We start from the raw sequence: 14,641 nt of genomic DNA on the forward strand, positions 1-14,641 counted from the left end.
AGGTGAAGGCACAGCCCTCTCAGAGTTTCTGCCTCTTCTTGCCTCAGAGGATTTCTCGGCAGGTCACATGAGGAAACACATGGTAGGAAGAAAGCCGAGCGTGCCAAACAGAGCTCACTCCACGTGAAGCCAGACCACTGCCAAGAGGCACTGCTGCTGCTGTGTTTTTACCTTTAGTGACTTTTTATGGCACAATATGCAATCGTGGTAGAATGATTCGATTTAATACTAAGCTTAAGAGAAAATTAAAGTCGCTCATGTCCTTCCTATTCAGATATAGGTAAATGAGATATATACTTTATAACAAAAATAGAAGGTAGCAATACTGTTTTATAACCTGCTGATCCTAGCTACCAATACCTTTTCTGTTCACTGCTTAGTCTCTCCACAGTACTGTTTGCAGCTGCTGTGTGTGTGCTATTGTCAGGTCAGGCACCCTTTTTCAGGGGCCAATCCCCTCTCTTCCGTGAGTGCGACCTTACGTTTCCTCCATTCTAAGTAACACTGCGATGAGCATTCTTCCAGCAAAACCTCTTCCTGTGCCTTAGTTATATTTCCAGTAAAATATTAAAGGGTATGGACCATATTTGAATACTGATTTAAACAAATTGTTATCAAAGGAAAAAAATTACCATGTGTGACAATTGGGAAATTTGAATACTAACTGGATATTTGATAATACTTAGAAATTATTAGCTCTGATGATATTTTATGGTTATTGTTTTAAAAGAATATCCTCCAGATTATGTTATTTACATTACATATTATATTATTTGTGGATGAATAGCATGATATCTGTGATCTGTGTCAAAACAGGCTGAGGGAGAGCAGGCGAGAGAACGGTGGAGACAAGATCGGCAGGAGTGGGTAACTGGAAGCTGGTGCTTTAAGATTCAAAAAGCTATTTTCTCCAATTCTGTGCATGCTCAGAAGTTTCCATATTAAATATTTTAGCCAAGCTATGATGATAATGATAACAAAAGCATTTATTAAGCACCAAGACACAGTGCAGGGCATATGATTCTCATAACCCTGAGAGGGGAGCCATCAACCCCACTTTAAAAAGGCTGATGGTGGGAAACGAGACTCAATCCATAAGAAGTAAAATTGGAGCCCTGATTGTGTTGGGCAGCGTCCTGCAAACCAAAAGGTCTCCGGTTTGATTCTCAGTCAGGGCATATGCCTGGGTTGCAGGCCAGGTCCTTGGTTGGGGTGTGTTCGAGGGCCAACCAATTGATGTTTCTCTCACACATCGATGTTTCTCTCCCTCTCTGTCTCCCTCCCTTCCCTTCTCTCTAAAAATAAAATCTTTTTTAAAAAAAGAAGTAAAATTAGATTTAAATTCAAGTGTGAGCACAAAGGCTGGTTCTTCATGGTAGAAGAGCACAGAGCAAACATAGAATCTGACATAAGAGAGATGAGGCTTTCAGTGGAAAAGACCCACAGTCTTACTATTGCTTATGCACTTTATAAACTCAAAATGTGTGTGCGCATCTCCTCATGTCAAGCTGAGTGTGGGGACCACAGGGCCAATGAGTGCATACACATCAGACTGCCCAGAAACACCGGCTTGTGCGTTTACATCTGCCAACACTGCCAGGAGCGGGCAATGACTGTTATAGAACTGTATGAATTTCTCAGTGCATGTTGATTGTTTTGAAATCATGTGTAGACACCCTACGGCTCTCAGCAGTCACCTATTTTGAACTTACTAATGAACATTAAAGTAATTCTAAAAACTAGACATGTTTCTGAGCATTCACTCAACTAATGAATATAATACATTTTTTAGCTTTTTAAAATGGAAACACTTAATGGTTTTAAGACATGGAAAGATTCTGAAGTATTTTTAAGGTCTCTGGTAAACTACAGAAGAGACACTAGTGCAATTTTGGAAGGACAAAAGAAATGTCAGGGGAGAAGATGAAGAACAATGGAGAAAGAATCACAGGTGGAAAGTGGAAGGACTAACATGATGAAACCTCAGTACCAGGAGAGTCACTAAGTTAAACCAGAAGTAGAACAGCACAACAGAGAAACCGAATACCACTGAGCACTGCGTGGCAGGACACCAGGGACAAGACACACATACCTAATAACCAAACCACTGCCATGTTGGAAAGGCTTCCCTCCACTCACACAGTATTTGCCACACTTACCGTCTTCAGAGACTTGCATGCGGAAGAACCTATGGAGAAGACATATGACAATACAACACAGAGATGGCTTTTCCATCCATGGTGCCAAAGTTAAATTAGTGATGCAATCCACCTGGAAACAAGCCACCCTTCTTCTAATACGCATCCAGATTTATGACTTGCTCTCATGACAAACTGGAATTCACTCATTCAACAAAGTTTATTGGGTGCTTCAAGCACTGTGGCAGACAATGAGGACACTGTAGTGGGGGCAGGAGAAAGATGTGTGCTCTTCTGGGGCTTGCCTTCTGGTAAGGGAAAGAAAGACAAATAAATACCTTCTCTTAGGTAACGATAACTGCTAAAGAGAAAAATAAGTCAGTAAATAGGGATAAGGAATGTTGTGGGGGAAGTGAGAGGTTACAATCTTAAATAGAGCCCATTAGAGAAGGCCTCCTTCCAAAAGGTGACTTTGGGAGACACACACACACACACACACACACACACCTGAGTGGCCTTGACTGGTGTGGTTCAGTTGGTTGGATTGCTGTTGAAAGGTCACGGGTTCGATTCTTAGTCAAGGCACATGCCTGGGTTGCAGGTTTGGTCCCTGGTTAGGGCACATACAAAAGGCAACCAATGTTTCTCTCTCTCCCTTCCTTCCTCTCTCTTTAAAAATCAATATGCATGTCCTTGGCTGAGGATTAAAAAAAACCCTGACTGGAGGGAATGAGGGTGCCGTGCAGAGTTCTGTGGGGGAAGAGTGTTCTAGGCAGCAGGTACAGGAGCCCTGAAGTGGGAGCATGTCAGATTGCCCCAGAAACAGCAGAGACCAGTGTGGCTGGAGCAGCATGAGCGAGGGAAGCATGGTAGGAGCTGAGGAGAGAGGACGTGGGTGGATGGACAGATGATGCAGGACTGTGTAGGCCAGTCACAGCCTCTGGTTTTCACTCTGAAATGGGAACCCACTGGGAGGTTTAGAGCAAAGATTTGACCTGTTAATTACGCTGTGTTGGGATTAGACTGAGGGGGCACCTGGGGAAGTGGGCCACTTAGGATGCTATTAGAATAATCACAGAAAAAAAATGAGGGTATCCTGGGCTGAGGTGGGATGCCAGTGAAGGTGGCGAGAAGTAAGATTCTGGGTACACATAAAAGAGCAGACAGATGTATCACATGAGAGAAAGAGAGAGGCAAGAATAACTGCATGATTTTGACTTGAACTGCTAGAGGAATGGAGTCGCCATGTACTGAGATAGGGAACCTTTGAGTAGTTCGAGGAGGACGACCAAAAGTTTGGCTGAGAACAGCCATCCAAGTGGAGGTGTGGGATGGGCAGGGATACACATCTGGAGTGCTGAGAGGCCCAGACTGAGATAAGCGCAAGGTTTGTAGCTGAGAAACTGAACCATTCATTGCCTAGGGAGTTAAGTAGGGAGAAAAAAGGGAAGAATTCTGAGGACTGGACCCTAGAGCTCTCCAATATTTAGAGCTCAAGGAGATGAGGAGGGACCTGTAAATAAATGGCTTGCAAAATGATGGCAACAAATTAGGACAAATTACTCATAGAGAACATGTTAGAGCTTGAACTTGGATAGCATCCTCATACCACACATTCCTCTTACTTTAGTGATATGTAGTCAAAACAGTTCCTTATTCATTTAGTATTTGCAACGCCCATCAGGAATTCACAGGAACAGACTTTTGACAGGTTTTTATACCTTCTGAAAACCTGCACTTAGACCCAGAAAATTATATTTGTTCTCAAAAGTTTCTTAGTTCCATTAAGTCATCAGAAAAAATGATTCTTTGTTATAAAATATGTAAAATAAAATGCAATAAAATGTTAATAACAAATTGAGATCTTTTAGGATCATAGATGTGATTATATGGGGTTCGACTAGCAATTTTTTACAAGTTTCTTTTGAGGCTAAATGAATGAACACTCTTTGGGCGAAAATGAAAAGGGAGGTGTTGGAATAAGTAAAGAAAAAAGCTGAATGGTGCTGAAAATATACTAGCCTAATGAGAGGAAAGGTTGAAGAATCTTCTTTTTAAAAAGAAAATTTTTTAAAGACTTATTTATTTTTTATTTTTTAAAGAATTTTGAAATGAGGTTTTTAAAAGATTTATTTTTTTAAAGATTTTATTTATTTATTTTGAGAGAGGGAAGGGAGGGAGAAAGAGAGAGAGAGAGAAACATCAATGTGGGGTTGCTGAGGGCTGTGGCCTGCAACCCAGGCATGTGCCCTGACTGGGAATGGAACCTGCGACACTTTGATTCGCAGCCTGCACTTATTTATTTTATTTTTTGCCAGAGGAGAAGCGGGGGAGAAAGAAAGGGAAACATGAAGGTGTGGTTGCTTCTCACACATGCCCTACTGGGGACCTGGCCCTAAACCCAGACATGTGTCCTGACTAGCAACCCTTTGGTTCACAGGCTGGTGCTCAATCCACTGAGCCACACCAGCAAGGCCAGAAGAATCTTCTTAAAGAGAAATTATAATAATCATTATCAGGAAGTAACTCTCCAAATATTAAAGGAGGAATACTTGATTTAAGTCTTTTCTCCTGTTATCCTTTTTTGGGTGAAAAATGCTGGGGGAACCAATAAGCATCACAGGAAAAAAGATAGTAAAATTTATAATTTAGAAGCATACTTAATAGCTCATAAAATGTTTACAGTATATTGTTAAGAGAAAAAAAGATAGTAGAACTATATGCAAAATACCTCAATTTAAAAAATATCTCAATTTTCTACATCCATAGAAAAACAGCTTCAAGTATACAGAACAGTTGATGGGATAATAGTAAGTGATTTTAATTTTCTTCTGAGTGCTTTTAAATTTTTTCCAAATTTTCTTTTTTTAAAAAAGACTTTATTATTTTATTTTATTTTTAGGGAGAGGGGATGGGAAGGAGAGAAACATTGATGTGCGAGAGATACATCTATCAATTGCCTCTTGAAAGCTTTCAAGTGGGGACCTGGCCCACAACCCAGGCATGTGCCCTGACTGGAAACTCAACCTGCAACCTTTGGATTCACAGGCCAGCTCTCAATCCACTGAGCCACACCAGCCAGGGCAAATTTTCCAAATTTTCTACAAACAAAAACAAAACAAAAAACGAGGAGCTGCTAAAAGGTTGGTGGACCTCAAATCCAGAAAATGAAATCAAAGCAATTTCATCCAGAGCTCCAGTCAGAAGCGAAAGGCCCTTGTGTGTAGTTCTGCAGGGGATGTTCTGAAGGGTTTTCAGTTAGGTGTGGTTATCATAAAACCAGTAAGAAGAGAAGGAGTTGAAAAAAGTCTGGTTGGAAACCATAAAATACTAATATATTATCGTCAAAAATTTTAAGAGCACTACTCAAAAGGATTGGAAAAACATGTATATTCTTACATACTACATACATGTACATCCTTAGCGATGATGCATATTAACACAACCCTTTTTGAAAGTAATTTAGCAACATGGACAAAGAGATATAAAATGTGCATGTTCAGCCCTGGCTGGGTGGCTTGGTTGGAGCATCATCCTTTACATCAAAAGGTTAAGGGATTGATCCCTGGTGAGGCAACCAATTGATGTTTCCCTCCCTCCCCTTTCCTCTCTCTCTAAAATCAATTTAGATCTCAAATCAAATCTCAGGTGAGATTTTAAAAATTACTGAAGAAAAAATTACATCTTCTTTTGGCCAGTTATCACAGGTCTGGAAATGTATCCTAGGGATATAATCCAAAAGAAGAAAAAACGTCAAGTGCACCAGATGTTCACCACAGCTTCATTTACAAGAGGGAAAAGAAACACTCTAAGTGTCCAAACAGGAAAATAGGCAGATCATGACATAGCCACCTGAGAATTACCCCGTCTTTTGGTACAGCAACAAAGAAATGTTATTTGAAAAGGGAGGGTTCAAAATTGTAGTACAATACAGCAGCTTTGTTAAGAAGACTGGAAAATATTACATAAGTTTTAATAGTATTCCATGTGGCATTCTAGCAGACATTTTTTCCTTCCCTCAAACTTTCCCTAATGTTGTTACATGGTTTTCACATGGTGTATTTGTGTGTGGGTGGGAGGTGAGGGGTGGAGAGGAACTGTAAAGGGTATTTTTTGTTAAATTACAAATGTCGGAGTCACAATAAAAGTTCTTTAAATTCGTCCCTTCCAGTAGAGTAAACTTCGTTTCTCAGGTTCCGGGCTTGGACCAAGAGCCACCTAAGGACCCACAGTCCTGAGTCCAGCGCGGGTACCACTAAGTACCCGCTTGGTCCGCTGCAGAAGCTCCAGCGCTGCCCCCACAGAGTCACCTCAGGACCCCACCTAGAATCCATGGAAGGGACCCCCGAGCGAGGGCGAGGCCGCTGCTCAGCGGTGCAGTGACCATTCCAAGGTCACCACCGAGCTCGCAGTCGCCCAGGAATGCCCGACTGTGGGTCCGGGTCCCGCTTTCTGGCGGGCGCCCCTCTCCCCATTGCGAGCCGCGACCCCAGTGCCCCATGGCTCCTCCGGGGAGAATGTTCACATTGTGCGAAGGCGGCCGCCGAGGCCCCCAAACCTAAACTGGACGCCTACACGCCCCCTGCCCCGGCCCAAGACCCATGAGGCGTAACCAGGACCAGTCCCCTCTTCCTTTTTCGCCCTCTCAACCCAGCTTTTCCCGACTCCGGGAAGAACCGGGAAGAGAAGGCGGAGACGAGCGAGGAGCCGCCGGATAAATAGTGTGGCCCGCCCCGCCCACTCACCTCATTTCCGCCCGGCGGCAAGATGGTGGCGCCTAGGCCCCGCCACGCAGACTTCCGCCGCACGCAGAGACCCAGGGCACGCTGCGGGCAGCGCCGGAGCTGAAGTTGGGACCCCCGCTGTGTGGAATCAGGGTTCGTTAGGGTGCGTGCCTGCTTTGTGCCTGGCGGGGGGGTTGGAAAGAGGGCCCTCCAAGGGCCTCGCCCGGGGTGGTCCTGGGAGTCGCCACGTGGGATGGGAGGAGCCGAGACTCCGCGGGAGGGACGCACTGACTGGGGGGCGGGTGGCCAGGTGGGTGGGGTTCTGCCCAGGGTCCGCGTGCCCATCTCCTGCATTGACTTTGTCGTTCCTTCCCTCTTCTCTCCCAGGCAACATGTCGGAAAGCAACGCTGCCGGTGAGCCCAGCGCCCCAGCAGGGCCCCGAACCCTCCTCTCCGGGGCTCGGGGGCTTATCGGCCGGCGGCCGGCGCCTCCCCTCACTCCCGGCCGCCTTCCCTCCATCCGCTCCAGGGACCTCACCCTCGGTGGAGTCAAGAAGGTACCCGACTACGTTGAGTTCCCGGCCACTGGGGTACAGTCGATGTTAGGTCCTCACGTGCACCAGGCTTGGTGTTGCATCTCACGGATTTAGTCCCCAGACTTTTCTGCCTGCACATTCTGGGGAGCCCGTCCTACCTGGAAGTCTAGATGCTGCATGCAAGCTGTTGACATGGTTCTCCGAGATGGCTGAAGGGCAGAGAATTTTAATTAGTTCAGAAGCAACTTGAGCATTGTTTATTAACTTTCTGCATTTGGACAGCATTCAGAAACTTATGAAAGTCACGCAGACATAAACACTGTCGTCAGTTTTAGAGTTCCCAGTTTGTCAGGGATCCCATTGTGCACACTGCCGGTCTAGAGCGGAACGAATTCTAGGCATGCCATTAGAGGCTCTGTGTCTTACTCTGTTTATGACTGTACATGTGAAGAGTAACCCTTAAAGTGGGGAAGGAGGGTGATGACAAGCATAAAGCAGACTTTTTTTGAGAGAGAGACAGAGGGAAACGTCTACCTGTGGTTGCCTCTCAGGCGCCCCCTACTGGGGACCTAACCTGGCACCTAGGCATATGCCCTGTTGGGAATCAGGGCCAGTGACCCTTTGGTTCGCAGACGGGCACTCAATTCACTGAGCCACACCAGCCAGGGCAAAGGGGAGTGTCCCTGGGTAGGCACGAGCCACCGTTTTTTTTAGACTTAATTGCCTAGGTAAATTCTGGTGACAGTATAACTTGTCATCTGTTTGTGAGTCTTGGCTGATCTCTGTCTTTTCTACTTGAGTTCTTTCCCTATGTTACCGAGGAAAGAAAAAGAAAAGAGGTGAGATTAGCTAAATGCCTTTGCTTTTAGAAGACCTGAGAGTTATACTTTCGGAGGACAGAAACTGAGGCAGCTCTTGAAATGGTTTTGGTGATTGTGTATGTAGCTGCTGCCACCATGACTTGTTGGTTCCTCCTTTTCAAGCACCTGCCTATCTGTATAAATTTCTGATGCCAGTGTGGAATGAGCAAAAGAGTGGCATGGTAGTCTTGGTCTGTAAAAGATTCCCATAGGAATCTATGGTAAGAGTTTTTCCTCTTACTCTGCTTTGGGATGAGAATTTACCAAATCAGTGACTCCTGTATTTCACTTTCAGAAAACCTTTACCCCAAATATCATCAGTCGGAAGATCAAAGAAGAGTAAGTAGCTGGTGTTCTGAATACTCATTCCTTATTTACTTGCTTGAATTTGGGCCTTTTGGGAAATAACTAGGTATGCGGCTCGGAAATTTAAATTTGTGTATTTAGTTCTTTGCACTCCCAGCTGATTGTAATGTGAAAGTTTAAAAAAAAAATACTGATGCCTGGGAGTCCTTCCCAGAAATTGTGATGTAACTTGTTTTCAATGAAACAGAGTGATTGCCTTTTGCAGCCACAGTTGAGAGCCAATAATTTAGACAAAAATGTGTCACATTTTCCCTTAAGTTCAATTACATTACAGTCTTCCCATTTTCAATCAATTAAAAAAAACATTCTGGGGCAGTCTGTAGAATTCAAATTCTGAGTCATAGTTCCAGTGTAGACTCTCAAACAAGAAGGTAAAGTAAAGCAAACTGCAAGGAGTGCCCACTGATGGAGTGGAAAAGGTGGTAGGCGTAGGGTCAGGTTCTGTTTCTCCCGATGTACAATAGTTATTGGCCCAGGTGGAGTGGAGAGCTGTGGGAGGCAGGGCAAGTGAGTGGTTTCCTTTAGTCCGTTCTCTTTTCCAGGCCCAAGGAAGAAGTAATCATCAAGAAGGAGAAGCGTGAAAGGGACAGAGACCGACAGCGAGAGGGGCATGGGCGGGGCCGGGGTCGCCCAGAAGTGATCCAGTCCCATTCCATCTTTGAACAGGGCCCAGCTGAAATGATGAAGAAAAAGGGTACAAAAGCTGCTGGGGCTCTGGGAGGAAGGGCTCAGTGGATTTCAGTTTGGACTGCCCGAGACAAGGGCACAGGCAGTGGATAGCCCCTGCTCCTAATTTTATTTTTTTTTGCTGTTGTCCTCTTCCTTACACCCGGTGACTGGGGTGATTTCCCACAGGGAACTGGGATAAGACAGTGGATGTGTCGGACGTGGGGCCTTCTCATATCATCAACATCAAAAAAGAGAAGAGAGAGACAGATGAAGAAACAAAACAGATCCTGCGCATGCTGGAGAAGGACGATGTAGGTACCAGCAGGCTGAGGGGGAGTGGGACTCCTATATGGCTCTGGAAAGGGCCCAAGGAAGCCAGGGATGGGGGAAGAATTGCTCTCTGATATCCTGGAAGTCTGGTGAGCAGCAGGAATCTTCAGTTAGCAAAGGGCTAAAGTGGCCTTGGCCGGGTGGCTCAGTTGGGGCATCATCCCGTAAACCAAAAGATTGCTGGTATGATTCCCAGTCAGGGTGCATAACCAGGTTGCAGGTTTGATCCTCAGTTGGGGACACGTACAGCACGTTCAGAAGGCAGCCGATCAATGTTTCCCACCCCCTCTCTCTCCCTTCCCCAGCTCTCCCTCTTTCTCCCTCCTCCCCTCTAAAATCAATGAGCCTATCCTTGGGTGATGATTAAAAATAATAATAAAGGAGAGGGCTGAGGTGGGCTGCAGTCCCGATGCGTGTGTATGCTGGCCAGGCCGTGTGAACCATTGACTTCCTTGGCAGTTCATCGATGACCCTGGGTTGAGGAACGACACTCGAAACATGCCTGTACAGCTGCCTCTGGCTCACTCTGGGTGGCTGTTCAAGGAAGAAAATGAAGAACCAGATGTTAAACCTTGGCTGGCTGGCTCCAAGGAAGATGACATGGAGGTGGACGTGCCTGTTGTGAAAGGTACCCTGCGTCAGTTAATACCTCACCTCCTTCTCTGTGGCTTCCCACCCTCATCCCACTTATAGGCCACCTGGATTACTGCTGGTAAGCAGGTCCCCTCCCATTCCAACTGTAAAATACATGGCCTGAACAAAGATGCTAAAGTTGCACTCTCAGAAGGTTCGCGCCAACAGGTTCTGGTGGGCCTAGCCACAGATACCCCTCATCAGATAAGTCACACAACTCCTCTGCGCAACCCATGTTTCCCTCCAGCTTCCTGGCTGAGGGACGGTGGAGCAGTTGGGGGTGAAGGGATGGGTGCAATGAGATGATATAGAGGGTGACCACTTAATAGCCCTTCCATTTGTGTTACCTCGGGCAGTGAAAGAGGAACCACAAGATGAAGAGGAGGAGGCCAAGATGAAGGCTCCTCCCAGAGCAGCCAGAAAGACGCCGGGCCTCCCAAAGGACATATCTGTGGCAGAGCTGCTCAGGGAGCTGAGCCTCACACAGGAGGACGAGCTGCTGTTCCTGCAGCTGCCAGACACGCTCCCGGGCCAGCCGCCAACTCAGGACGTCAAGCCTATCAAGACAGAGGTGCAGAGTGAGGATGGACAGATGGTGGTTGTGAAGCAGGAGAAAGACCGGGTATGCTCAGGAATGAGTTCTGTGAAATTGTGTGTGGGGTGGCCCATCAGGAAGGGAAGCAGAGACCTGTAGGGTATGCTACCCAAGCTGAATTGCAAGAATAATAGGTGTTTGTTCTTTCTCCCCATAAAGGACTCAGGGCTTTGTGCTTTAGCCTCGATTATATGTGCTTTTACTTTCTACAGTAAAATGCTGAACATACACAAATGAGAGAACGTAAACCCTTGTGTGCCATTACCCAGTATCAGCAGTTATTAATACTTTGTTTGTTTATTGGTTTGCTGTGGGTTTTGTTTTATAACTGCTGGCAAGCAGCCCCAGGGAAAGGTCCTCTTTGGGGAGCTCATGCTAGCCTTTGCTGCTGATCCCTTTGGGAAAGGGTTCATTCATGAAGCATGGTGAAACAGCTCCTTACCCCGTTTCCATCCCCTGACTCTCTTCCCAGGAGGCCAGGCTGGCGGAGAATGCTTGTACCCTGGCTGACCTGACAGAGGGGCAGGTTGGCAAGCTGCTGATCCGCAAGTCAGGAAAGGTGCAGCTGCTCCTGGGCAAGGTGACTCTGGACGTAACAATGGGAACCGCCTGCTCTTTCCTGCAGGTGAGAGCCCTTAAGGTCAAGGGCAGAGGCTCTTTGAGAGGTTGAGCCTTATTGAATAATCAGTGCTGAATGAGGGAGAAGGGTTTTGGGGATTATCACATTAAAATCAGGACTGGTTGGTGGTGTGGCACTTTTGATTCTCATCGCCTTCTCTGTGGATTGGCAGGAGCTGGTGTCCGTGGGCCTTGGAGACAGTAGGACAGGGGAGATGACAGTCCTGGGACACATAAAGCACAAACTTGTTTGTTCCCCCGATTTTGAATCCCTCTTGGATCACAAACACCGGTAAGAAGATCAGATGGAGGATGCTGGTGGCTGTGCCCAAGGCTGCTGCGTGCTCCAGACGTTTTGCTGTAAAATCTGTGCCACCCAGAAGGGGCCTGTTCAGCCCACCCACTCGCTCCAGTCTTTGGCAGCCATTGTCCCAGTTTTTCCCACAGTGTGGATACTGCATGTCCTCGCTGCTGGGGGACTCGTCCCTTCTATTTATTTTTGTATTTATGTCGTATCTCTTTAACCGACTGCACCTTCCCCGGGGAGGGGAAGGGTCTGTGGAAGAGGACAGGCTCCTTCCCTCGGTGGGAAGTGGTGGAAGGACTGCTGCTGCTGCTGCGCTTGCTCCCCCCTCCCTCCCGAGGGCAGTGGAGGAGGGCATAGAACGAGCAGGGAGTCTTCGTGTCTGAGACTCCACACTTGGGCCCAGCTCTGTCAGAAACTAGCTGTGTGACCTTGGACAAACTACCTAACCTTTCTGAGCCTCATTTGCCTCATCCAACTAAAAACGAGGATAATACCTACCTCACGAGGTTGGTGTGAGGATTATATGGAATGTTGTAGATGAAATCTCTTGCACAAGGCCAGACATACACAGTAGACGCTCAATAAATGTCAGTTTCCCTTCCCTTTGCCTGAGTCTGTTTTCAAACAAAATAAGAGATTCTAAGAATCTGTTGGAGGAAGTGAACAGAGTGGCTTTGTCTGTGCATTCTTACTCTAAGTTGCTTGCCCCCAGGCCTGAGACTCTGAAGGTGCAGGTTCATATCCTTCTATGCCCTTTCCCTCCTGAGCACTCTTAGCTGAGTGCTTGCTGTGCATTGCTGTGGGGTGCTGGCTATAGGTAGGTTCTACCAAAAGAAGAAGTCAGACTCCTCTCAGCACCCTTCATGACACGGTGGTCCCAGGACTTGTTTCCCCTGCCCACACCTCTGCAATAAGTAGCAGCACTCTAGATTCCATTAAAGTTTTCTCAAAAGAGCAATTAATCATTCTCTTAGGGCGTTATCACTACCTTAAGTCAAATACTGCTGGAGAGGAACCCTTCGTAAGACAGAAGTCCGGTGTATTAAATAATGGCCTCTGACATTTGACATGAGCTCCCCCTTCAAAAGCTTTGAACCTGAGAGGCACACCTCTGTCTCCTGCACTAGCATCCCCAGGCTTGCCTGCTTGGCTTGGATATCAGTCCCCGCAGCCATGCTGGCCTTTTAATGTGTGGTCTGTGCTCTTGTTCTTCTCACCAGGTCATCACACTTGGTCCTTCTCCACCCCCGCCCATTGTCCACAGGGCAGGGTTTTTCCCTGGTTCAGCAGGGCAGGGTTGGGGGCATCTTAGAGGTCAGGGTAAGTCTGCAGCAGCGTCTGGTTATTAGGTGCTGATGTCACAGCTCCCCTTGCTGTGAGCCTGGTAGATCGCCTGGGGAACAGGTGGGCCATGATAAGAATGCATCCTCCTGCCTTACAGGTAACCTCAGGGGTTTTAGATGGATATGCCTGCCATTAGTGTCATCTTTGGTCATAGCTGGGGTTTTTCCTACATGGAGCCCCTTAAGCTCCCTAGCCAGCTGTGAGGGGATTCAACAGTCACCCCGTTGCCACCTCTGTAGCCAAGAGCTCACAGGAGCACTGTGGTGTGATCTGGGTTCCTCTTTGCAGAAGACTAGAGCAGAGGTTCCTTGCAGACAGGTTCGTAGAAACCCTGTTCAAGTCTAAGCCTGAGCTATGAGGAGCCCACTGCTTTTGTTCTCTGGTCTTGGATGCTTTCCTCTTATAAATAGCTAATCCCCTGCCAGTGGGTCTTCCTCATAATCCTCTCTTCTGTTTCTGTGGTTCAAAAATAACACTTCTGCTTTTTTAGGTTAAACCAAGGCCCAGTCTCCTTAGATGTTTGGTGTTTTTTGGTCTTCAGTTCTTTGACTATTCCCATAAAGCTGAGCAGGAGCATGTACCACTTTCACCTTCACCATTGCACCGTTTCGGGTCTGCAGGACCTGTGTCTGTCTGCTGATACACACATTGGATGTCGTCAGTAAAAGTGTGGAAGAAGGCCAAGGCAAGTCTGTTTTCTTGGCTGAGCCTCTGGAACAAATTTCTACCAACAAAATTAATGCAAATAACAGGAGTTAAAATCCCAAAGCGATGTTCTTATGTGGGTGCAAATGTAGTATTACTTCCGCATCCATGTGTGCATTTTGTTCAGGCTCCGCAAGGGGGAACTATAGGCTTGATCATTTCTTAATGACATGGTTAAGTGATAGATGTGGGCTCTAGAGTTAGGATTGAGCTTGAATTCAACTCCACCAGTCACTTTGGAGAAAATCACTTACCTTCCCTAAGCTCAGTTTTATTTACTTTCCACAAAAAGATAACAGCAGCTTTTTTAATAGGGTTGCTTTTAAATTAGAGTGGGCTTAAAGCATTTATTTGGTGCTAGACAGAAAAATGCCCCTATCAGGATGTGGTCTGCACAAGTAATAGGAAACTAGGCTGACAGGAACATCAGCTGCTTAACTACTCCATGTAACAAGAAGTCTTCAGGTAGGGAGTTGCAAAAAATTGGTTAGTAGCCAAATCCTCATCAAGGTTTTTTTGGATCTGCCCTGGCTGGTGTGGTTTGGTTGGTTGGAGCATCATTCCATGCACCAAAATGTTGCAGCTTCAATTCTCAGTCGGGGCACATACCTGGTTTGCATGTTTGATCCCCAGTTGGGGCGCATGTGGGGTGGGGTGGGGTGGGGGGCAGCCAATTGATGTTCCTCTCCCTCTCCCCGACCCCTTCCTTTCTCTCTAGAAGCAATGAGAAAAAAAGTCCTCAGGTGATGATTTTTAAAAATACTGATTTTCCTGGATCCATTTGTTCTGCCATCCTCAGTGTTATAAAGTGGCTGC

The 14,641-nt window shown here is 46.5% G+C and overlaps 1 protein-coding gene across 2 annotated transcripts; it reads left to right on the plus strand.

Moving 5' to 3' along the window:
• Positions 1-6,881: 6,881 nt before the first annotated feature.
• POLR3D (RNA polymerase III subunit D) lies at positions 6,882-12,378 on the plus strand. 2 transcript variants are annotated; one of them, XM_028519472.2, is made up of 9 exons: positions 6,882-7,025; positions 7,250-7,419; positions 8,554-8,597; positions 9,167-9,318; positions 9,480-9,604; positions 10,083-10,251; positions 10,613-10,878; positions 11,324-11,476; positions 11,643-12,378. In XM_028519472.2, the coding sequence occupies exons 2-9, from the start codon at positions 7,255-7,257 to the stop codon at positions 11,763-11,765; spliced, it is 1,197 nt and encodes a 398-aa protein (XP_028375273.1). In that variant the 5' UTR covers positions 6,882-7,025; positions 7,250-7,254; the 3' UTR covers positions 11,766-12,378. The 2 variants fall into 2 exon arrangements, with proteins under 2 accessions (XP_028375273.1, XP_028375272.1); XM_028519471.2 differs by having other exon boundaries at positions 6,884-7,015.
• Positions 12,379-14,641: the final 2,263 nt, after the last annotated feature.

The sequence above is a fragment of the Phyllostomus discolor genome, chromosome 8, assembly GCF_004126475.2.
Source record: "Phyllostomus discolor isolate MPI-MPIP mPhyDis1 chromosome 8, mPhyDis1.pri.v3, whole genome shotgun sequence".
NCBI classification, from domain to species: Eukaryota; Metazoa; Chordata; class Mammalia; order Chiroptera; family Phyllostomidae; genus Phyllostomus; species Phyllostomus discolor.

Coding starts and splice junctions, on each gene's coding strand:
- POLR3D (XM_028519472.2), top strand. CDS start 7,255: ATGTCGGAAAGCAACGCTGCCGGTGAGCCCAGCGCCCCAGCAGGGCCC. Junction 7,420..8,553: donor CCCTCGGTGGAGTCAAGAAG/GTACCCGACTAC, acceptor TTTCACTTTCAG/AAAACCTTTACCCCAAATAT. Junction 9,605..10,082: donor GCATGCTGGAGAAGGACGAT/GTAGGTACCAGC, acceptor CTTCCTTGGCAG/TTCATCGATGACCCTGGGTT.